The sequence below is a fragment of the Ptiloglossa arizonensis genome, chromosome 10, assembly GCF_051014685.1.
Source record: "Ptiloglossa arizonensis isolate GNS036 chromosome 10, iyPtiAriz1_principal, whole genome shotgun sequence".
Lineage (NCBI taxonomy): Eukaryota > Metazoa > Arthropoda > Insecta > Hymenoptera > Colletidae > Ptiloglossa > Ptiloglossa arizonensis.
Window position 1 is genome coordinate 13,731,401 of NC_135057.1, and position 23,862 is coordinate 13,755,262.

General features: G+C 44.2%; 1 protein-coding gene across 3 annotated transcripts in view; it reads right to left on the minus strand.

Annotated features, from left to right (window-relative positions):
• Window positions 1-15,219, minus strand: part of Kair1d (Kainate-type ionotropic glutamate receptor subunit 1D) — a 218,437-nt gene extending 203,218 nt beyond the window's left edge. For all 3 annotated transcript variants that reach the window (XM_076322320.1, XM_076322319.1, XM_076322317.1), the window contains exons 1-2: window positions 15,144-15,219; window positions 7,907-8,062 (exon numbers count right to left, since the gene is read on the minus strand). In XM_076322320.1, the coding sequence (XP_076178435.1) occupies window positions 7,907-8,062; window positions 15,144-15,216 (229 nt within the window). In that variant the 5' untranslated portion in view covers window positions 15,217-15,219. The remainder of the gene's footprint in view (window positions 1-7,906; window positions 8,063-15,143) is intronic.
• Between the last annotated feature and the right edge of the window lie 8,643 nt (window positions 15,220-23,862).

Here is a 23,862-nt window from a genome sequence, read left to right on the forward strand (position 1 = left end):
ACACCTTAAGTTTCATCCTTCGTCCTCGAACCAACCGATTCGCGACGTTGGGGATCTCGACGAACGAATCGAAAGTACCGAAAGGTGGAAACAAATCGCGCGTGTTCAAGCCGCACTCGTCGCCGCTGTTCCCGCTGTTTGCGCGGCTGCTAATGAGTACGACGTGTGCCACCTGGCCGGCGTGTAATTACTCACGGGATTAGTCGTGGCAAGCGTTTAATCGCCGGCCACAAATCGACGAGCTGTTAATGGAGAATAGTATAAACGGCGGAGTAAATGCTGAACGATATTTCGTACGAAACGGAATTACACCAGGGGGCCGGTGGTGCGCGTCCGTGCGCGTTACACGCTCGGAACATCGAGATTATCGTTTGTCGACGAACGATTATTCTTTCGCGATCAACGCGATTTATCGTCCGACCGATTACGAAAGATTGGGACGAATTCTAGGGAACGGTCGTCCGATCTACGCGCCGATCGGTTCGGTTCGCGTTAGGTTCGTCTGTGAGGAAAACACGGTGGTAAATTAACACGTATGCATTTTTTGATATGTATAATTTTTTATTTTTACCGGATTGGATCGTTGTATACGAATATGTCGGGGTCAGGGGAAAATTAACGCGCACGTATAGACATTTTCCGATAGGTGTGACATCAAATTTCGACCAGGGTGGACTGCTATATATGAATATGTTCGGGTCAGGGGAAAATTAACACGCGCGCACACATACTTTCTAATAGGGGTGATTTAAAATTTTGGCCAAAATGGATTGTTATACGTGTATATCGTTCCTCCTATCGCTTTATTTATCGTTTTGGCTGATCACGAAAGATTGGGATCAATTTTCGGGACAATCGCCCGCGCGATTATTTCAATTCGGATACGTTGAGCCCTTCTATGAGAGAAACGACGGTACGGGATTAACACACACCCGTGCACACTTTCTAATGGGTGTAATTTGAAATGTTTATTACAATAGATTGCCATACACGGCTACGTTCTTCCTATCGTAATTCGTCTATCCATCCCGGTCTCGCGTATTGGTTTATTGTAGAATCTCGATTAACCAGGATTCGATTACCCAGATACTAGATTATCCATCGCCTGCGTTTACCGGGCTTCATCGAATCAACGAAGATTTAACTATAACATTACTCGCGCGGCTGAATGGGAATTTTTGTACACCCCTATTCGAAATTCGAAGAAAGCGCGAATCATCGACGTTCGTCGTGGAATATTCTCCGGTAGAATTTTTGTTTCTTTTTTTTTTTCTTTTTATAGCGTTGTAGGAGGATGGCCTTAATCGCGTTGCGTTCTCGATTTTCCCGCGATTTCAATTCCCTCTCGTATATTTTTCGTTCACTTTCTCCCACTCGATCGTCGTTCCAGCGAATAATTCAATTTTTTTTTCGGAACAGGGGAACGAGAATGGCAACACCGAAAATTTTTTGATTCACGGACGGGAAAATTTGATCGCGCGCTGTTATGTTTTAATCGAACTACGAGGAGAATTCGGCTAATTTCGCGATCGTTTCCACGAAGCTTAATCGTCGAAATTGTGTTCGCGCGATCGCGTTACAAACTTTCGCTCGATTTACTCGACCGCGTTCGTTGAAACGCGAACAGTTGCGCCCGTACGCGTGTATAATTTTTATCATTAAGCTCCTGTCGTTCACCGATTTCACCGAGAACACTGCAACACGGTACATTATAGAGTTCGTCGCGAATAAGCGGATTTAACGGGCACTTTAATACGAACGCGACAGCTTACAATCAATCCTCTTTCGTGATTTATGAATCTATAATCGTCTCGCGAAAGGAAAGGCGGGAGCTTATATCGTGCGAGGGAATCGAAGCGCATTCTATTCGAAGCGACTCACGGCATTAACTAGGGGGAAACTCGAAAGTGGGGAGGATACTTTTAATTCGATCTGTATCTCGAATGCGTTCGATTTTACGCAATTTGGACCGAACCGAGCCTCGAACGACCGCGAATCTTTTTCCACAATTTGTAAGCGAAACCGACAGAACAAAATCACGCGTCGAAAAATATTTTAACGATCATCGATATCAACGCGTTCGTCGGTCAGGGATTCGACGATACTCTGGAGATACTCTGAACGAATATTTAATCCATTCGAGTACCACGAATTTCGTTTAGCAAAAGGAATAATATTACGAATGGTTCGAAAGAACGTATTATTTTTGCTCGATTTTGAACGATCCACGTCCACTCTAATCTACGAAACTAATTTTAAAAATGAAAATTCCGTTTACGAGCGGCCAGTTCCGGACCCTTTCCAATTTTCGGAGTCACGCTGTGACTCGCGGGAGACTCGATTCACCGAATCTTAGACCCCCCGTGTTATCGGTACGCGCGAAAAAGTATCAAGTTCGCGGGACTCTAACGAAGAGGGCCAATTCCGCGGGAGAGATACCATTTCGCGGTACGGTATCGCGGCGAAGTTGGAAGATTCGCGTTATCGTCCTCGCGGGTTCTCGCGTTACGGTACGCTCGTAGCCGAGAACGATGTTTTCCTTCCATTATGCTTAATTGGACGGTACACAGAGTCCCGTGGAAAAGACTCGGGTCCGCTTGAACCGAAATCGCCGCGGGCCGTTCGAGAATTTCTCGGCGGCCCGATACGTCAGCCACGAAGTTTCCAAACTATGCGGCGGAAGAAACCTTAAAAGTTACGGGGGAAATTAGAGCCGCGGGTTCTGTCCGTCGGTTGGTCCCAGCTCGTTGTTCCCACGATCTACCCGTGGCCCGTACTCGGGAAACTTTCCGCCACTGTGTGGTTTTAGAAAATTGGCTTAGCGAAAGTGAAACGAACAGTGTCAGCGGAACGAGCCGTTTTCTCTCTTTGAACGAGAAACATCGGGGTTCTGACAAGTCGATCCCTACCCACCGACGCTTTACCGTAACGCTAGACGTGCTTTTTCTCGTCTACTCCGAGCGCTGATAACGTTACGCAACGAACGTCTCCTCTCCGAACGTTCCCTCGAACAATGACGCCAAAGTTTCACAGGGCCCGAGTCGACGAGTTTTGTGGAATTTTTAACACGAGAAACGTTACGCGCGTCAAAAAATTTTCTTTTCATCAAAGATACGAATGAAACGAGGGCTGTTCCTGGAGTTTCACGACGAATAGTAACTGTAATTATTCTTTCGATCTTCGTTGTCAGCTGGTGGCTGACACCAATGTTTCGCGAGGATTGAGTCAATGAATTTTATAAAATTTACGGGAAAGTATCACACGCGTCGACGTGTTTTTTTTATCAAACTTCTGACTGAAATACACGCTCTTCCACGTTTTTCTCCTTTTTTTTTTGGACACGTTGATAACGTTACGCAACGAACCGATTATTTCCAACCATTCTTTGGATCTCCGTTCGTCGGTGACACCAAAGTTTCGAGGGGATTGAAACACAGAATCTGTTCCGTTTCATACGTGTGGACATCATCCGGTTGACAGCCACCGAGTTATATGAAACTCGAAAGGTAGAGCACGAAAAGTGTTACACGCGTCAAATTTCTTTCTTTTTTTTCTCTTTTTTCATCAAAGTCGTGAACGAAATACACGCTTTTTCTCGTTTTCTCTGCGCGCTGATAACGTTACGCGAAGAACAGCTCGTCTCCGACCATTCTTTGGCTCTTCGTGACACCAAAGTTCCGCGGGGATTATTAAAATACAAAATCTATTCTGTTCCGTACACGTACCATCCAGACAATCTCTCGGTTTAATTAAACTCGAAAGACGAAGTTCTTCGATCAAAGTTGTGGATGAGGTACATATTTCGTTAAATATTTCAAAAACCAAAGGAGATGAAAAGAGTGTCGAATATGAAAGATCTCGACAAAAATTTCTCAAGTCGAAGACATTACAATTACTAACACCATATTTACAACGAAACGATACCGATAACATTGTGTGCAATTCGACGAAGCGAAATATTTATTGAAACCCTGCAATTGTTCAGAAACGAATCCTTCTCCACCCTCGAGATTTTCTCCTACACTCCTCTTTAAGATCCCCGATCGAATAAACATTTCGGGCAGTCCTCGCTACTTCGAGAACGATTTCGAAAGATCGGGAAAGTGTTCTCGCGTAACCGATGTCCGTTCGTTTCAATTTCAAGTCCATTTGCAAGATTAAAACGGTCAACCCTGTAGAATTCTCTTATGAATTTCTGAGAACGAACGAGATTAAAACTCAGCGACTGGGTCTCGCTTCCGTCGAGCAGCTCAGAGCCTCGAGGACCTCTTTCGCGGCGAATTCATTACACGGTGGTACCCGATGCGTTTCGCTCCGCGCGTTATTGCATTATGTATCACGGATCGGACACACGAAAGTCCGTTGCTGCTCGCGAATAATCGAATCGTGTATCCTCGTGTCTTCCTTCTCCACTGGTCCCCGCTGGTCCCCTCGTCGCCACCGTTTCACCCCGATAGAAAAACAAACGAGCATCTCGAAGAAATTCCGAGAGATGGAAGCAACCATGGTCGTAAAACTGTATTACGCGGAACCGCGAGCGGGTCGAGGGTACAGGGTCGAACAAAGGCACCGACACTCGCTCCTGTTTCTCCCCGGTATCGTAAAAACACAGTAAAGAGAGAACACCGAAACGGCCTTCCGTGCTTTCTGTTCGCCGAAACGAAAAGAGAGTTCGTTGGCCGGAGCGGAATGAAACCGAGTCGAAGCGGAACAACCGGGAGACGAATTCCTGCCGTTTCTGTTCGCACGACCCCCTTTCTCGCCAATCTATGGGGAGTTTATTCGCGTTTAACCGTCAGAAGGAATTACCAGCCCGTTCCCACCAAACGAGATTACCCTCGACTTTTTCCTGTCGCGGCCAAACTTTCCGAAAAGTAGATCAACGGGTCGTTAGGGTTCCACGGAGGATAATTACACCTGGAGATGATTCGAGAGAGATGTCGTGAAATTTTCTGGTCCGTCGAAAGGGATAAGAGGAGGATTCGACGCGGAGAGTAGTACGGTAAATTCGGTACGGGACGCGGAAAGACGAAACGAAAATATTTCGCAAAGGGTCGGAAGTTCGAGTTAGGTTTGCAGGCAGATGCATTCCATGGGTGCGATCTTTGTAAGTTTCCCTCGTAGAGATGCAGAGATCTTCTGTCTGGAACACTGTGAAGTTTATGCAACGATTACTTTAGATTTCGTTGCGATTTAAGAGCGATTATGTGTATCCTAGAAACACTGACGATGTAATATTTAAAGTTTGGAATATATTGCCAAATGTGATGGATTCTTTTTATGCGGAGTATGTATTAGTATACTTGGAGAATTAATTCCAATGTGAAAAATATGAATGTTAGTATCGATGGGGTTATCAATTTTTGAGATTAACTATTTTTTCTATTATAAAATAAATTTCGACCGGTTTAATATACAATCACCACACTACGTATATTAAACGTTAATTCTCCTTGATCTTAATGAAATTTCGCTTGAACAACGTATAGGAAAAAGCATCGCTAACGTATCATACGTATCGTAATAATAAATAATAGTTTAATCCCCACGTTTATAACCCATTTTGAACTTTATACGTCGCTGAACCAATATCGAAACATTCATGGAACTCGACGCGCGTAAGTAGATTAGTCCCGTCTACATTAGACGCTACCAAAGGTTCGAACCACTCTATCCTGCGGTCAACGATATAATGATTCTGCGCATCTACGTTGCACCTTGACGCGAGATACCAAGACGAGAATGGAGAAGTGGTAGGGTCGGTATCGTAACCACATTCTCCTCGATAAAACAACACCGTTGATAAAACCGTACGTTGTTCTTTTCCCTCCCGGAAACGATTTTTGAAATCTTTTCGTTAATTTTAATTTCACGTTGCGCTGAGCCGTCACGAATTTCTGTAACCGTGTGCGCACGACAACTCACACAATTCCGTTTAATAAATTGCAGGCTTGATTCGATAATTAGTCCACCGCCAATTATTCCGGGCGAAAATAATTATCGTGTCCCGCGGCGCTACCGTAACCGAGCGATTATTAATCGCTCGATGATTCGCGTTTCGACGAGTCGACGTCGCGTCATTTCGGCAACAATTACTCCTAAGCTATTTAATCGTGCAATTACTTTCGTTTCGCGGCTGCTTTGCGTCGAACCGAGCAACGCAAGAATAATTAGCGCCGTCGACGAAAATTAACGATGTTTCGTTTTAATTAGTCGGTCGTACAAGGTAACGTGGAACCACTTGGTGCGTGGAAGAGAAAATATATCGATCGAGTTGGACAAACGACGTCACCGTGGAAGTATACTGCACGTTCTACACGTATACCAGACGTGTGAATTTTTCCGTTGATTTTTACACGGGATAAAAATTAATCATTTTATTCTCGCGTTCGGGGCTGGCTTCGAACGGAATCGACGGTCTCGAAATGTTTTCAACGAGCAACGGTCGGAGGAGGAATTAAAGTTTCGTTTGTCATCGGTCCGTGGCCCTCGAACGCGCACAAGCAGCACGGGAAACGTTGCGACGGATGCATCAACGGCTGAAAACAACGCGCTGGAGATAATAACGTTAAGAAACTTTGTTCGTAGCGGGCACGCAACATTGACGGAAGTAAGACACCGCGCAAACTGACACGGGAAATCTGCAACGCGGAAATCCACGTCTATTTTCCATGTCGCGCAAACTTCGAAAATAGTTCGCTGAAGGCGCAAGTCCCAGGAATACCGGAAAGTTGCGAAACCAACACGGCGAAGAGAAAATTCTACGAAAGTTGTATTACCTTCGTAATGCTTCCCGCGAAGGAAACGTACGTTCCAAAATGCGTGGTAAATAATTCCTAACGATTCCCATAATAATACGAGAACGATTGTTCCACCGAAGGCGCGAAGACAACTCTTGACTCGCGAGCGTTAAATCTTCGCGCGTCGTTAAAAAAATTATTCCACTTCTTACTCGTATTATGAATACCTTCCACTTAAAGTCTCCCATCGTGTCGCAAAAATTCGATCAACCCTCCATGGTTGTATCCGTAACGGAAGAACCCTTGGAGAAGGTACGATGAAACTTTAACTACCGTCCAAGTAATTTTAGAAGTATTTTTTGTTCAACTTTCGCGCTTATAAAACCGACGGTTATAATTAAGTGGGACATTTGAGAAGTTTCTCATTTATGAAACTTCTTATGGGATAAAATGGAAAAATTAATCGTTGCGTCGTTCGTCTTTCTCGAGAAATTACAGATTCGTGAATAGTTCGTTTAAGTTTATTGTCCGCGACCGTCTTTAAAAGATCTAGATAAATAGAGCGACGGAACTTTCGCGAAACGTTCGCAGTAAGTAGAATATAACCGGCGTGACCAGACGACCGCTGTTGCTCGATTAAACTGTAACTACTGTTACGGTAACAACTACAACTGTGTTCCGTCCAATTTCAGTGCGTACAATACCCGATGAAGATAGCTAAATTGAAGAAGATTCGCGCCTACGAAACTACTCTTTGCAAAATGAAACGAAAACTCCCGTCACAACCTTATCCTTTTGACATTATCGAAGAAGTAAGGATCCGTTAATTTACAATTAAATGATTCGTCTCTAATCTCTGAAATCACTTCTTACCAAATCGAACGAAAGTGATTGCAATATTACCATACCGTAATTACCATAATTAATTACAATCATCGTTACCAAACTTTATCGTTTACGATAAAGTGGAATAATACCGCGATGATCGGACAACGACGGTGATCATTGTTTAAACGGCGAAAAATTGAACGAGCTTTATCGGCTACAAATATTCTCGAAAAAAAAAAAAAAAATAGAAAAACGAGAGCGTTTCGCGAAAGTGTAGAGCCCGTGCGAAACCGTGGGAATTTAATTGCGAGACGAACGAAATGAAATGGAACACTCACCCCGTTTGGAAGCGTGAAAACTGTCCTGCGGTTTTATCTCCTCAATCTGGCCGGTGAGACGAGACTTAGGCAGGATGTCCCGGTTGGCGTTGATCTTTTCCACAGCATAACGAAATGCCACTTTCTGCTTGTCGTCCGACGGATGAAATAGCCCACCTGGGAAATCACACATCCATATTAAAGCAGTACTTCGACGAGAACCGCGCGTGCCGCGTTTCTTATTTGCTCTCGTCCGGCCACTTGCCTCCTTCTTTTTACTCATCTATCCACACCGTGCCCCGGGCTCTCCTGCTTTCGAATAAGCAAAGAAATTTCAAAGTGGATCCCCCGCGGACACGAGCGTGGCAAATATCAAATACTTGCGTTTGGGAATCGAGAAATCAGCCGAACCGTATTTCCGTATATTTTTCACTCGGTCATTCCACACGGGGCAAAAGTGCAACGCTCTATAAATTTTACGTTTCGCGTCGAGTCGAAATTTCGTGTACCCTGCGCGCGTTGCATGCGTTTGAAATTATACTCTGCGCGGAATCGAGCGTTTAGAATGTGAAATACTTCATTCTGGAAGTCGGGAAACACCTGTACGTTGTTTTGTAATCTTTTATTTCCGTCGATTTTAAACGAAACAAGAAGAACTCTATCCTAATATCTTCCACGATTCGTGAAAATGGAAAAATCTAAATCTTTAATATTCTACGTGTATTTCGCGCTTCGACGTATCGAACAATCATTTTCAAAATTAAAACGAGACATTCTCCGGTTTCTAAACAGAGGAAAATAAATTCCTTCCCTCCAGAAAAATTCGATCCTCGTGAAAGAAGACCCTGTACAAAAAATAAAAAGACCCACGATGCATTTCCTGCACTCGTGTAAATACACAGATCCTTCGCAAGAAAAAAAAAACCACGATCTCCTGCCTGGAGACGAGAATCTCTCCGCAAAAAATGCACCAACTTGTAGTCACCGACGGGACAACGGCCGATTCCGGTTGCTTTAATATGCAACGCACGCGTAGTTAAAACCGCGAGACTCGCGGAAAAGTTCGAACTTCAACGAGACGATAATATACAGCCGCGATAAAATGCGTTGAAAAAATTGAAGAACACTTTCGATACGTCGCTTCGAAATTACGATTCGTTTCGGAAACTCGTCGAAGGGTGGCCGGGTTCGGTTATTCAATAACGCGTGATATTTACGTCCGGTACAGGTTGAATTCTTCCATGAATAATTCACAGCTCGGTAACTATATCCCGTGGAATAGAAAGTGTACGGTAGTCGCGTAAACGTCGAAGATGTTCCATGGTTTCGCGGGTCTATCGATTAGAATCCTCCGGCGCTCCTCGAATCCGAGGCCGGAAGGAATTGGCGCCATAAATTGATTTTAATCTCGCGCGCGTCATAAAGTAACCGGGCGAACAGCTGCGCCAGCTTCCCTCCACAATTTATAGAATTTACGCGATAGATTTACGTCCGCTCGTTAAGGTCGGGCATCGATTAACTTCGTAGGAACGACGCGAGGCTCGTGCGCGACCCATCGCGTTCGTAATGCATCGGGACGCGACAATCGAAAAAAGACACTGGCAACGGGAACAAATCCGTATCAGAGGGGAGGGGATCGGGGAAGGAAACGAGCGAGTGCAACGAAACAACGCGAAAGGAACGATTAATCCACGTTGGCGATAAATCTTCAACGATTTGCCGAGCGTCGTGTCGACCCACGGATTCACGATCGATCGTTGATCGATCTTTCTTCGAGATACAACGACTCGCGATGGATCTGGGTCGTACGGGTTCCATGTACCATATTCGGGTAATTAGCGCGCGACCATTGTGACTCGTACGAGGGTATCAGAAATTTTGGTACATCAACTGCATTTGCATCCTGCAGTTGAATCTGAACTGCAAGGTTGAATATTTTGCAGTATGTTAATTCTTACATATTGTTTGCACGATTTTAATATTACCAGGAAGAAGATTTATAGTTTTCCCACATACCCTAAAAAATAAACTGTATCCAGTTCCACACTTGTTCAAGAGAAAAGGTTTTGTTGGATGTTTGGTAATGTATAATATTTCCATAGAAGATATTTCGACAATTATAATTTACTTTTGTAACTTTTGTGTCTATGTATGTAACAATGAGTAATAAAATATTCATAATACATTCCTAACAAAAATGAAAAACTAGTTCACATATTGGTACATGTACCCAAACTTTTGACTGGTAGTATATATACGTTTCTTTTTTAAATATTTACTAAAAATCAATTCACATCGAATACCCCGACATTATTAAAAATTTCTTTCCGAAGTAATTGTCGCGAATCGTTACACAATAAAGCTTCCAAATTTTCCTGGTCTATGGACGATCGTGGTTCGTCGTTCGTAGAAAAATTGCCTCTTTGAATCGGGAAAACCATTCTTACGCTATTCCCTCGGCGATACAACCTTCTCCGCAGTCTGCGCAAATATTACACACCTCGACGACTATAGAACTTCTACCTCCTATTTTATACAAATTCTTCGATCTCTTCACGAACAATCGAGTCTCGACAGTTACGATTATTTTCCAGCGAAAGTTTCACCCGAGCGTCGTCCAAACGTACGAAACATTAGAAACAAAAAAAAAATATTGTATCACGTTTTTACGAGTTTCACCCGGACAAATCTCGCGCAAGAAGTATATTTGGTCTTAATTTCGTCAGGGATTGGGGAGCGATCGTTTCGCAAAAGAGAGAGAGAGAGAGAGAGAGTACCGATCCTTCGACACGATCGACGTTTTTAGAGACACTGATTCGATGAAAAAACTCTCTCGTGTAGAACGGTTAATCGCGGCGCCATCGAATTATGGCCCGTCATAAAACCCCGTCGATGTTATCGACTCGGTGCGTAAAAACGTCACGTACACGTATACACTGTGTTCGTAACTTTATTTCGTCGGTCGATCAACTCTCCGAGGGCGCAAGCGTTTCTCTTCGTTCTCCTCTTCCAACAGTTCTGTGTGTTTTTTTTTTATTTCTTTTTTTTTTACATCCCTCTCTTCGTTTTACCGAATTAATAGGGTTTGAATATTCATTGTTGTTAATGAATTATTTCGTTGCCGACCGGAGTTGCTCGCTCGCTCGACGACTCTCGACGGCTAAACAAAAACGGCAAATTGATACCGCTTCGATACGTCGGCCGTATATCCGGCTATCGTCGCGCACAAAACGCCAGGTTTAATTACTGGCGCGAGAAATTTCCGACGAATTGTAGCGAATAGCTGGGAACAAGGACCAACGAACGACGCCCGTGCTTTAATTTCGACGGTACAGCCGGTAGAACCGTTGCGAAATTATTGACAATTGATACAGAAAAGCCCGTGGCGCACTTTCGATATTGCCGAGACACCGTTTCCCGTAACGCTTTCGAAAAAAAAAAAAAAAACAAAAAAACAAACAAAAGGATCGCGCGATGGACAAACGTGGACAATTCTCGCACGGTCTTCGTGCAATTGACAGCTCGACGCTCGTACCCAAAGTTCTACCGAAATACCGGACGCGGGAAAAGTGAGCCATCGTTTGCATCCGATGCCAGATGCCAATTTTCAAATCACGTTTCGGAGGGTGCCGTATCGTGTCCCGATACGATGGGATATCCCACGAGGATCCGAAGATGTACAGATCGTAAATGATATGGAAATTAGGATACAAAGATTACACCGTGTACGTAATTTTTCCAATCCCTATGTAGCAAACAATACTCGTAAGAATATTTGTTCGAAGGAGTAGATAAAAGATACGGAAATCATATAGTATATATCATTATTTCAACCCTCTGCAAATCGAACAACACTAGTAAGAATATTCACACGATATCATTTATCGCTCGGGAGATGTTCCAGCCGAGATAAAATAAACACGCTATATATTTCGTCGCGCTAACGAGAGTTGCAAGATAGTTCGTTGCGCGAATTGTCCATTGTACGTGTACAGTTGCAATACGTACAAAGTGCACTAAGCTGGTTTATAAACGAGTTCTTCGCCGTCTGAGTTTTACTGCTCGCGGCGAGTTCCGTACGAGTTCCGTGCAACTGCTCGTAGCGAGTTCTATTTGAGTTTTGTTTGTTTACTTGTGTTGTCTAATCGAGGTGGAAGACACATTCCTGAGGATTACCATTCGGAGTTTCTAATTGGTAGGTCCTAACGAACGATGACAAAAATCTTTGAATTGGAGTAGGTGTACCACACGTTGGTCGAAATCTTTGAAACCGATTTGTCCATACGTGGACGTAACATAGTTTCGTAGTAACTCTTTACGAAGAGAGAGCATTGCTGATTTTTGTTACTATACACTGGATATTTGTCCACCGATGCGACTGTCCCTGTATCGAGGCTGCAGCAGACGAGGTGGCAGCTGTCCAAGAATCCCGAGTTTCGTCGGTTTTAAGATCGTAAAAGTAAGTCTCGAGTCTCGAGGATCTTCGAGGACCAGGGCTGTCGAATTGTCGTATAGATATCGCGGATGGGCTGCGATAAAGCAGCTGCAGGAAGCCTACGAAGGAAATTCTTATTTCGCTCGACGAACAATAGAAAAACGTTCCGATAGAAATTAACGCGTTTTCAGAAACTGATAAACGAACGATACTCCAGAACCAAAGAAGAAAAAGTGGAAGCCCCGTAGAATGATCGATAAATCGAAAGGAGAAACTTTTTAATATCTGATCAAAAAAATAACGACTCTGTATTTTCAATTAATCAAGAGAAAGCACGCCCGGAAAAGACAGTTTTCTGATCGAGATTTATCGGCGAACGGACAACTAACTTTCGCGCAAGACAGCGAGATTGCGTAAACTTTTTTATTCGTCACGATAACGTTAACTCGACACCGAGAGGCACGAGCGTTGATGACAAATCGTGCCGTGTCGGGCCCCGTGGGAACACTGTGGCCGAATTGCGGAGTTAAGCTGTAAATAGACGCTATTGTTTACTCCCAAGGCGACCGTGACGTATTGCTTTGATACGATGTTTAAGCGCACTGCGTTCCCTACATGTTCCGAATTCCAAGAACGGACGGCCTGCTTTGTGATCCTGCTGGTCCGACTACGCTTGACCGTTACTACTTGCACGAAGGGTATGCAATTACACGCGACATTTTGAACGGTGTTAATATCGGATAAATTGGAACCGAAACGTTCGTATTTGCTTTACATTTCGATGCATTCTGCTCGAATATCAACTATCTTTCAACGAGCGACGTGAAGGTAAAATGCATCGGGACTTAGAGCTTCGTTTTTGCTTCACGTTTCGATGCCTGCGTTCCGCTCGGAGATCGACTATTCTTCAAGTCGTTTTTCCATATATTTTCAGCGGTGTTACACGTAACGGATAAATTGGAACCGAAACGTTCGTATTTGCTTTACATTTCGATGCATTCTGCTCGGACATCAACTGTTTTTCAACGAGCGACGTTAAGACCAAACGCATTGGAACCGGAACGTTCGGTATCGAAATTGTTTTCCCATAAATTCGCGACAAGACCTAAAAGCAATCAACGAAGTAACTATTGCGCAATAACCGCGCGTTAAACAGAATCGAAAAATACAATTCGCTCGCGTTTCATCGGAAAAGGGTACCCGTGTCGATCGATTCCGTTTATTAGATAAATATTCGATTCCGCTTCGTTGATTAAAATTTTAATACGAGATCGACCGTACGAAATTTCATTAGATATCGAAAGCACGAGATCACAAGGCCGGTTACATCGCGATAAAAACTCATCAAGAAACTGGATTCGATTGGTGAAAAGCCACGCTCGGTTTCAATGATATTCAATGGTCCGCCCATCGACTTAATTCCGTTTCAATCATATTATTCCATTATCACTGCTTATCAAACCGTGCCGTATTCGCGGGATTACGCAATTGCCGTTATAATTCCCCCCCCCCCCCCCCACTCCCTTCAATTTGTATAATCGTTATCCTAAGGCCGTGGATACGGTGCAAGTAATTTCGAGCCCATTGGCGACTCGCGCGATTAAAACGAACGCGTCGAAGTTCACGCGAGCGAATTGTTTTGTAAACCATTGGAAGCACGATATCGCTTGTACACCGAGTATATCGCGCGAACAGTATTTCGAACGTATTCGAAACACCAATTTCCGATTTTGATGAAACTTTCGCGGGAAATGGTCTTGCAAAAATATTCCCGATCGATTCTTTTTACAATTATTATTGACAGGGCGCAAACAACCATTAAAATTCCAGGCGAAAATGCTCCTCGGTTCGCTACATCGAAAACTATAACGCGCGGGGGAAATATTTCAATACGAAAGGTGTATTTTGAAACGCGAGATCAAAAGTCGTCGTCGGTTAATAAAATACGTTAAACTGGTAATTAGATACAACGAGTCGATAACGTAACGTATATTACCAAAGAGAATTTATTCATAGAAAAACCTTTGATCGTAGATAAATTCTTCCACTTCTCTCTCGTTAAATTTCAATTTTCAAACACAAATGTTTCTACCTATTCCAGGTTAAAATTACCTTCAATCACAAGGTAATTTCCTTTCCGTAAAAAGAGCGAAACTCGTAAAAGCTATTTCTTCGATTATCGAATCGATAAGAGCTTCTATCTGAAACCTATCTGAATCTCGATATCTATTGATCCGATCAAAGAATGCCTTTCCAATTTCATATACTATACTTTTCGATATATTACGGAAAAAATTCGGAATCATGGAGATATTTTTCGTCGATAACGGAATGCTGTATAATTAATCTCCTAATAAATAAATACATACTCGGTGCATAAAGAAAAACCGATTTTAATACCACGTTCTACCGTAACAAATTATCCCACGTTACTAACAAGTTGTTCGATAAGTTTCATCGAAAACTTGTTTAATAGATAGCTCGATAAATTTTGTCCTTCGATGAAACTTATTGAACAGTACCGTCAATAAGTTTTGTCCTTCGCTGAAACTTATTGAACAGTACTGCATTGAACAGTACCGTCAATAAGTTTCATCGAACGACAAAACTTATCGAAGAATCTGGTATTCTCCTTGGAAACCCTCCTCGCGATATCGGCCGCGAGAACCGCTGGTCGTGACCGCGAGCCGATCTCGTTTCCCGCAGCACGGAAATCGTATCGATTAGGATTTTCATCGGGCCGTATCGCAAGAAGAAACGGGCTCGAGGTATCGGGACGGGGGCCCCTTTAAATCGGAGAAGAGAGACTGTAAAGATACTCACCTATCCTAATGATATCAGGAAGAGCCGCGGCGTGGGCGGCGAGGAGCGCCAGCAGGAGCCACCTCGCAGCCATTTCCGGTTCCGGTCCGCCCCACCGTCTCTCCCCCCTTCGCCACCGCCGCCACCGCCGCCCCCCGCGGGAGCCTGTGCCACCCTTCCGCCGTAGGGAGTCACACCGCTGGAAAACAAGATGGGACGGTGAGTTCATTAAAATGCACCGCGCAAACCGTCGCGTCCGGCCTGAATATAACCACCGTCTAAAGCAACGGGTCTCGCGTTTCTGACGTTGACACCGTAACGACCGGCTCGTGACGGATTAGAACTCGACGACGTTCCGAGCGTCATCGAGCGGAACCGAGGACCCTGGATAACGAGATAACGACCAGACTGTCCCGCGAGACGGACGACCAGATTTTCCACGGGATGTTTCCGTCCGTTTCGTTCCGCGAATCGTTTTAAATCCATCCACCCTACTTCGTTCACCCATCCACCCCATAGTGCACCAAAACGATCCTTGTTTCACCGAGATTGCTCAGTCGTGCTTTCGCGCGGGGCGTGCCTGCTCATTATCAACCCTCTCAGCCTTCTCGCGAACGAATCGCGCAAGAAATCACAACAGGGAAAAGGTTTTGCCGCTCCTCTTTCCCGGGGAACACCGACTCTTAATTCTTCCGGAGAATACCACGGTTACGGTTGTTACGAGGGATTCTTTTGCCCGTTGGCTACAAGGGTTTCCAAATTTTTGCCCATTTGGAAAGGATGGGTCTTCCAGAAGGGTCGATTCGATTGTTGGAAGCTTTGGAAAGAGTACGATGATTGTTAGGTTGATTCACTCCGTGGAATATGGATCGATTGGTTTCGATCGTGTTTCGAACAACGTCCAGTCATTATTTGGGTTTCGATGTATTTTAAAGAACGTTTTTATGTTTTCGAAGAATATTCATTGGTTGTTAAGATCTTCGTCCGTTGTGAAGAATACGAACTGGTGGTTTTATTTTTTCCGAGGGATATCGATCGATTGTTAGTTTTGTCTTCTTTGAAAAATGTCGATTGATTATTAGAGACTTTATCTGCTCTAAAGAATATTTGAAAAAAATACCAATCTATAGTTAGGAACTTTATCTACTTTGAAGTATATTTTTAATAAATGTCAATAAATTGTCAGGATCATTATTTACAATAAAGTATGTTTTATTAGAGTCTTCGTCTACTCTGAGGGATGTCGATTGATTATTAGTTTGATTTATTCTTTCGAAGTAGTTAGGCGCGCGGTAAAGGAAAATAACAATTCTATCCAACGAGCAGCTGAAATACAAAACTATCTTTTCGACTAAATTGTTGTTACTTTATCGAATTCGTACGTAACGAGTAATTTATCCTCGAAACGTTACGTTTCGAACGCAATTCTGTAAATTGTTTCGTTTTCCATGAACCAACAGGAACGAAAACATCGACGCGAGCAGAGAAAGCGTCGAGATACGATACAATTAGCACTCCGAATGTTTGGCGAAATTGTTATCGTTGCATCGAGTTAACCTCGCGGCGCGAAGCGTAATTGTTTCGCGTCAAACGTAACGTTTAACACGCGTCACGCGCCAAATTAATCTTACAGTACTTGCTGCACAAAGAGTACGAAATTGCACTCTGTGCGCAACACTTTGTCACAACTTTGACAAAAATATTATATTCTCGTACAATTTACTCTTTACAATTTACGTAAGTAACTCGTGCAACGATGAAACTCAAGAATTTTATCAATTTTTCTATCCCGCTCGTTGTTACTATTATAATTGGCGAAGAGTTTTCCAAACCAAGAAATCGGTAACCGTGGGTAGGAGATCGTGCGTTTGGAAAAGTATAAAAACTACAAAGAGCAGTCGTAGAAGCGGCTTAAGTGCAGGCGGGAAAAAAGGTCAGTGAAACGGAAATACCGGTAAGAAGATCGAGAAAAAGTACGGGAAATATTGGAAGGAAAACGGCCAGGTTTCAGGATGGTCGAACAGCGTTTCCTAATTTATGACGGCCAACGTAAGGACCGTCGAATCCTCGGCGTCTGTGTCCTGGCGCAGAGCCGATTTCGCTAGCTATTTCGAGCGGTTCCATGCTTCGTGGGTTCGCGACGCAACGGTGATATTTTCTTTGCGACGCGGTGCTCGAACTATTAAACCGTACTACGCAAGAGAGTGGAAAAGTTTCCACTCGGAGCTTCGGCAGGGGAGAGCGTGTTTTCATCGCGCGATAAAGTCCGTTTGGAAAAACGCGTCACGTAGACACGGTAACCGATCCCGCGGAATAAGTAAGACAGCGGGAAATAAAAGCAACGTGTGCTGTTTCCAACGGGAGCCTGTTTTCGCGCGCAAGCTGCAAACACACGGGTTACAATATCGTTGGGCGTATAATTCTTGGCCGGAGCTAGAAAACGGACGACAGGCAGCGTTGGTAACCTGTTGGAGGAACCCAGAACCCGAAGAGAACGGAAACCGATGAATGCAACCGGAACCAACGGGACGCGGGAATTTTATGCGGACAGGGTGGAAAAAAATTTTCCATTAATTCAAGCAGCGTACAAACCTCGCTTTTACCCGTTGAAATTATTTTTCCGTTCCCGCGGTTTACAACCGGTCGAGTTCCCTCCATCGAGAAAGTGATGATTTTTAATCTCGAGCGTCGCGTGTACCCGATCCGCGTCGTTTTCGATCGCGGTGTAATCCGGGACAAAATGACGAGGAAAAAAATTTCGATTAAATAAGATCTTTAATTAAGCAAGGTATTTCATTTGTAACGAAACGAGAGAGCGGAGAAAAAATTCCTATTCGAAAACGCTGCCCGTTAACGCTGGAATTTAATATTAGAAATGGCAAGTAATAATAAGACGAAAGAGGATAGGTAAATTGAAAATCCAACGGGGCGAGGTCCCGAATTGTGAACGTAAATTCGAAGTTAAATGGAACATCACAGATTGGAGGATCGATCGTTTCTGATAGACGCACGGTACTGTTAACCGTGCTGTAATGGAGGATGAATAAATGATATCGGGAAGACGTTCGATGGTCCATGTTCGTCCAGCTGTCTTGTTTCCTATAAATTACAGATAACAGATGATACCGCGGCACGAAGCTGCGACAGAAGTTGTCGTTGCTGTGTCACTACGCGCGATCGTATTGTCCATACGATCGGTATTTATAGTCGCGAGTACGAACAGAATGTTACACGGGGAGAACCGATAAAACTCTAACCGTTTTCCGTCTCGAGGACGTATCCATTATCGATCGAGCACGTGAAATTAAGGGATGAAAATTTGAAATCGATGAAGTAGGAAGCAAAATCATGTATTCAACGTTGAATAGCCAAAGACACTTATCGTCGACCAATTTTCCCGTCTCGACAGCCAATTCTCTTTCTGCATAATTTATCATTCCACCCTCTGATTCTTCCTCTCCTGGAGCACCGTTGGCGTGAATGGCGTGGCTCGTTCACCGAAACACACTCGTAAATTTTCAATGCATAGACAGGCATCGAACAGTCAATGATATATGCACGTGTGCGCGCCAATCGCGCATTGAGGGACACGATGAATCGTTATCATAAATTTCAACATTACAACTCGCTGAATTTCACGCTGCAATTCCGCCGGATATTGCGCAAACTTATTCCGAAGAACCTTTCGAAGATTCTAATTGAAGAACCGAGAATTTATTTACAATTAATCATTTTCTATTTTGTATTCTGATATCTGAAATTTTCGATTCTTGATATTTGAAATTTCTCTTTTATTTGTTCTCAAATCGATACCATCCCTTCGTTCGAAATGACAGTGTATTGTTCCATCGATAGAAGAGGTAGAACAAACCGGTAAAATTTAATCAACACTTTAGAGACGCGCTGCATCGAGTTTAGACAACTCGACTCTCAATTTCCACCGTCGATCATTCGCAAAGTATACGTTAACCAGTTTAAATTAACTTGGAGCGAAAACTACAAAGAACCGAGCGTTCGGACTCCATCGAGTGAAAAGTTGCTCCGATCGAGAAACCCAAGGACCGACGAAATGACTTAACAGAAGATCGTCCATGCTTACTCTACTCTCGTCCGGACTAGGCGATAAAAAGACAATCACGAGTAGCGGAATTCTCGACTAACAAGCGACTCGTCTCGAGTGGCTGGGAATCCAATCGACGAGCGATCGGTTCCCTGAAAATCGTCTCATAATTGCATCATTTGCGCGGAAGTGCTTTACCCGCGCGACGAAATCACGGCCACTGGGATCCAGACGGAATCGGCTCAAATCGGAGCCAGACTTTAATCCACGCGTAACAAATGGCCCAATTATCAGCTAGTTTCCCTCGCGCCTGGTGACCCGTTCTCTTTCCGCATTAATTTATCGATTTCCCTGGCGAACCTCGTGGTACTCGAACGCGGCGGACGCGAACGTTTCGGAGACCACGTCGGCGTGCATCCGTGAAATTTCCGATATACACCGAAACATCCGAGATCCAACGATATCGTTCTTCTACGACCGGACACGCGCAACCATGATCCCTCCGACGCGCATTCCCCGCTGATTTTCATCGTTCCAGCGAGTTCCGCATAGATCGGTTGATCCCGGACGAGCTACGTTCTCAGCTTCGTGCAATGTTCACCGAACACCTAAAAGTGTTCGATCGAATGTACGAATTCTGAACGAAATTTTCACATTTCGATTGTTCCTCGACGGAACTAACGACTCGTTACCACCGTGCCCGATGTTAACGGTACAACCATTATTTCCGATTATTTAAATTGCAGTATTTCGAACGTTATCAACGAATCGACCTGCTCCGTCCAATTAAAACGAATCCAAACACGATCGTGTTTGCACCGTCTTTAATTATCATTCGCGATTCGAGTGCACCAGTTGCAGCGCAAATGCAGCACGCGAAGGCGATCCTCGAGATCGGTTAAATTTTTGATATTTTTCATGATAGTATTGAGAACGAACCCTAACACTTGTCGAGTAAAGTTACCGTCGTTAGCGATATTGTAAAATAACGAGTACGATAAATTATCATCTGTGCACGTTAACAGTCATATTTTTGACGTATTACATAGCCATAGCTTCGACAGGGATATTGTATAACAATTTCAAAGAGTACACGAATCCAGATTCGAATAAACGACTTGCAGATGCTACAGCAAGATGTACACTTCGATAATCATCGATGCACAAATCCAAACTCTGTATCAGTATCGGTCAAATTCTTCCTTCTAAAGGTTTGGATAAATTTTTTTGTCTGCACGTGGACAACGCGTCGCGAAACGATGAACCGATCGTGCGCGAGAATAATTACCACTCTCTAAACCAAACCAATCAGTGAAGCTAAATGTTGGCGCGAGGGATACGTATTCAAAATCTCCGAGAGCGCTCATCAGTCAGAAACAAACAGTCGAACAGCCGAGTTATACACACCGGTGGGGCACTTTAACTGTCACGCGCAAACACGTATACACGTAGGTACGGTTACGCGGGCTGATGTTACGTCATAGTTAACAGTTAAATGTACATAGAACCCCGTGTGTACCGCGACAGCGCCTCGTTCGTCGAGTATATCCATCGTCGGTGATGCTACGACAATGGTGAGGTTCACCGAGTTGCAAGCTGTGCGCAGGTTGCGCCTCGAAAGGCTTAACTCTGACGAAAGAAGAGCTTCCTGAGGGGTATGGCGGTGCACCCGGTGGGGGTAATTCCGACGTCGGAGTCGTTCGGTGCCGCGGACTGAATTTTAACGAATCTCCTTTGCCTTTGTGCGCTAAGCTCCTCGTAGATCCGATCCCGAGGCGCGTGGAGCGTGAAATTTTTATGAAAACACGGATCTTTCGTCCTGCCCTCTCCGTTTCTCTTTCTCTCCGTTCAATGGCGTAATGCAGGGGCCAGCCATCCGTCCAGACGTCGTTTTCACGCAACAGGATCCTCTCGCGTTTCGATGCCTTTTTCGTGAGCGTCGAGTCGGCGACAAGGGTTCGATTACAAAACTCCCCGAACAATTAACGACGTCGGACAAACTGGGTCGCGAGAATTTAATTTTACCAATGGAACGACATTGTTTACCGTTTCCGTTTGCCGCTCCGTTTGGTTCTCTTACTCTCCTGGTTCCATTCGGTCGGACACGCTTGGTCGTTCAACGAGAAAGTCGATTTTACAGGTAAAGGGACAAAGGTGCTTTCCTCGCGTAAGTGGCTCCCTCGAAGAGAAAACATTCGTGCTCGTCTCGTAGACCATCCTGCGCGAGAACCCACCCTTCGTGCCACAGTTCCCTCGCGTTTCCCTTATCTAATCCCTGCGCGCCTCTGGTTCGTCCCACCTGCTCGACGATGACGCTGGAATCGCTTTTTCCTTCCACGAAACTCTTCCTCGTGGACACGGTGAGTTACTCGTCAGCGAACGGAGAAGAGACGCGTGATATCCTTCGGGACGATTTCAAGCGAACCGTGATGTTGTCTTACGAAAAGTTCAAACCACGAGTCGTAAGGACACTTTCTATTATTTTTAATCATTTTTTAAGGAGGCTGGTCCTCGATGTGTAGAACGAAAAGTAGATTTCTGATTTTACTTTTGTTCGATAGACTCGCAGAACCACAAATCGGTAAATTTCGAATGTTTGATCAAAATGTTATTTTATTCCAAAGTTCGATTTTCGATCACGTTCTCTTCGACCGTGCAATAAAGAACTTTCCTTTAAAAGTGTCACTAATTTCTCCACTCCTCCCCGAGATTAAACGTCCAATCCGTACCAACCATTCTCAAATATCGTTCTCATTGGTCCTGATTCCTCCGATTAAAAGCTACAGGAATTTAGATTACGAGATCACCTTCGAATCTACGAGATCACCTTCAGAATTCTTTTTTTTTAACAGTTCCCTGATAACCATCGACCTCGACAAGCTTTGAAATACCCAATTCCCTTTCTGGACAGACATTCGCGTCCCTCCGTAAGTTTTACTTAAAATCGTTACTTGCCTTATGTTTCGACGAACAGGTATTATTGCGTGCAATTTTGTACGCGAGAGATTAATTTCCACTCGTGACGTGCGTCGAATATCACCGTTTAACACGAAACAGTAAACACGTTGAAATTTCACCTGTGTTTCGATTGTCACGCTCGGAACCCGTACGACGATTCGACAGTCGGTATAATATCCACGATAATTATCAATATATTGTTCCTAGAAACGAATCAGCGACGCTTCGAAACATTGAAATTTTCAAGCTGGACGGACGGATATAATTAAATCGCGTAGAGAGAACGGAATTACTTTCGCAACACGCTCCGCTCGCCGTTGGTTTCCCGCCGGATACAGTGACGAGATGGTCGCGTTCCAGCCTCGGCGACCTCTTCCCTCCCGACAAGCGCAATCCTTCAAATTTCGTGCTTTCCTTCGCTTAACCCGTTCGTGGGAAACAATTATGCGGATCAACGAGTCCGCGCGGCTACTCGTACCTCCGAGAAATTTCTAGTTTGCGCATCAACCGCAAATGGTGCTAGGATTTGCAGAATTCGCAGCCGCGCATTTGCGTAATCCTTACCCGTCGGCTACTTCATCCCTTTGCTAACGAACGAGAGCCAAGGCGCACGAAACATCGCGGATATTCCAATCGGGGCACGTTTACCGTCTGGACGAAAAGCACGCCGTTAATAACCCTTGAGGAAGTGATAAAGTCTTGGGTGAAGGGTCTTACGTGACCCTTTGAACTCGAAACGTCAGTTGCATCGACGGTATCGTACGGAGAAGGTGCTCTCGCGACCGGTACTCGATAATTGTGAGAAACTGTATTCATCGGTTATCGAGTGGGTAGTCTCTTCGTATAGGTAACATCGTGAAGAATTTGTTATTGAGTTGTGCGGGAAGTCATCTCGTTTTCCAAAATAGAGAATATATAATTTAATAAAATGTTTGTACACTCTGAAAAAATCGTGTTTCATTTTCACAAAAAAAAAGGAAATCACTTTCCGAACAACCCAATGTAATTGTCGAACACCGTTACAAGAGCTCTGTAAAATTTTTATCAATTGACTTTGCCAAAGATCGCAGATCGTTGCGATAAAATAATATTCCATCGATCGAACAGCTAACGACCCTCGGTGGAGTGACAAAGATTAAGAATTTTTGTGCACACTGATTGCGACATATTTTTGGTAAATTACACCTAGGAATCTTCGAATTCAATTTCTCAATCGGAACGCGAAACCTGTGCTGTTCCTGTTCTCGATAGCGATTGCCGGATCGTAAACCCGCATTCTGGACACATCTGGGATGAAAGCTAACCGTTTGGTGATATCTAGAGCCAGGTGTCCCGGAACAGCGTAAGCGTGCATTGTTCTAGTCTTGCACCGTTATCCTGTGCCTGAATACATCGTGCAGAAGGACGAGCGAGTATATTGCAAAATTTAGGAAACCTAAAGCTCCGTAATGCAACTTTTCGGACGACTGGTTCGACCAATCTCTCTACTAGAGAAGCGTTATTCCGTTGAGATTAGAGAGGAGAAATTCGTAGCTCGCGTTTCGATAAATGTAACGCGGTAAGGGACGAACGAGACTTTGGACGAGTTTAGAATTTTTCGAAAATGTGCGTTTACTTTCTTTTTGGGTAGTAACTGTCTTTACGCTTGCTTGAAATCTCAATTTCTGATGCAGGACCGATGCGAACGACGAATTTACGAATGCGCTAATTCCGCTCGATTTT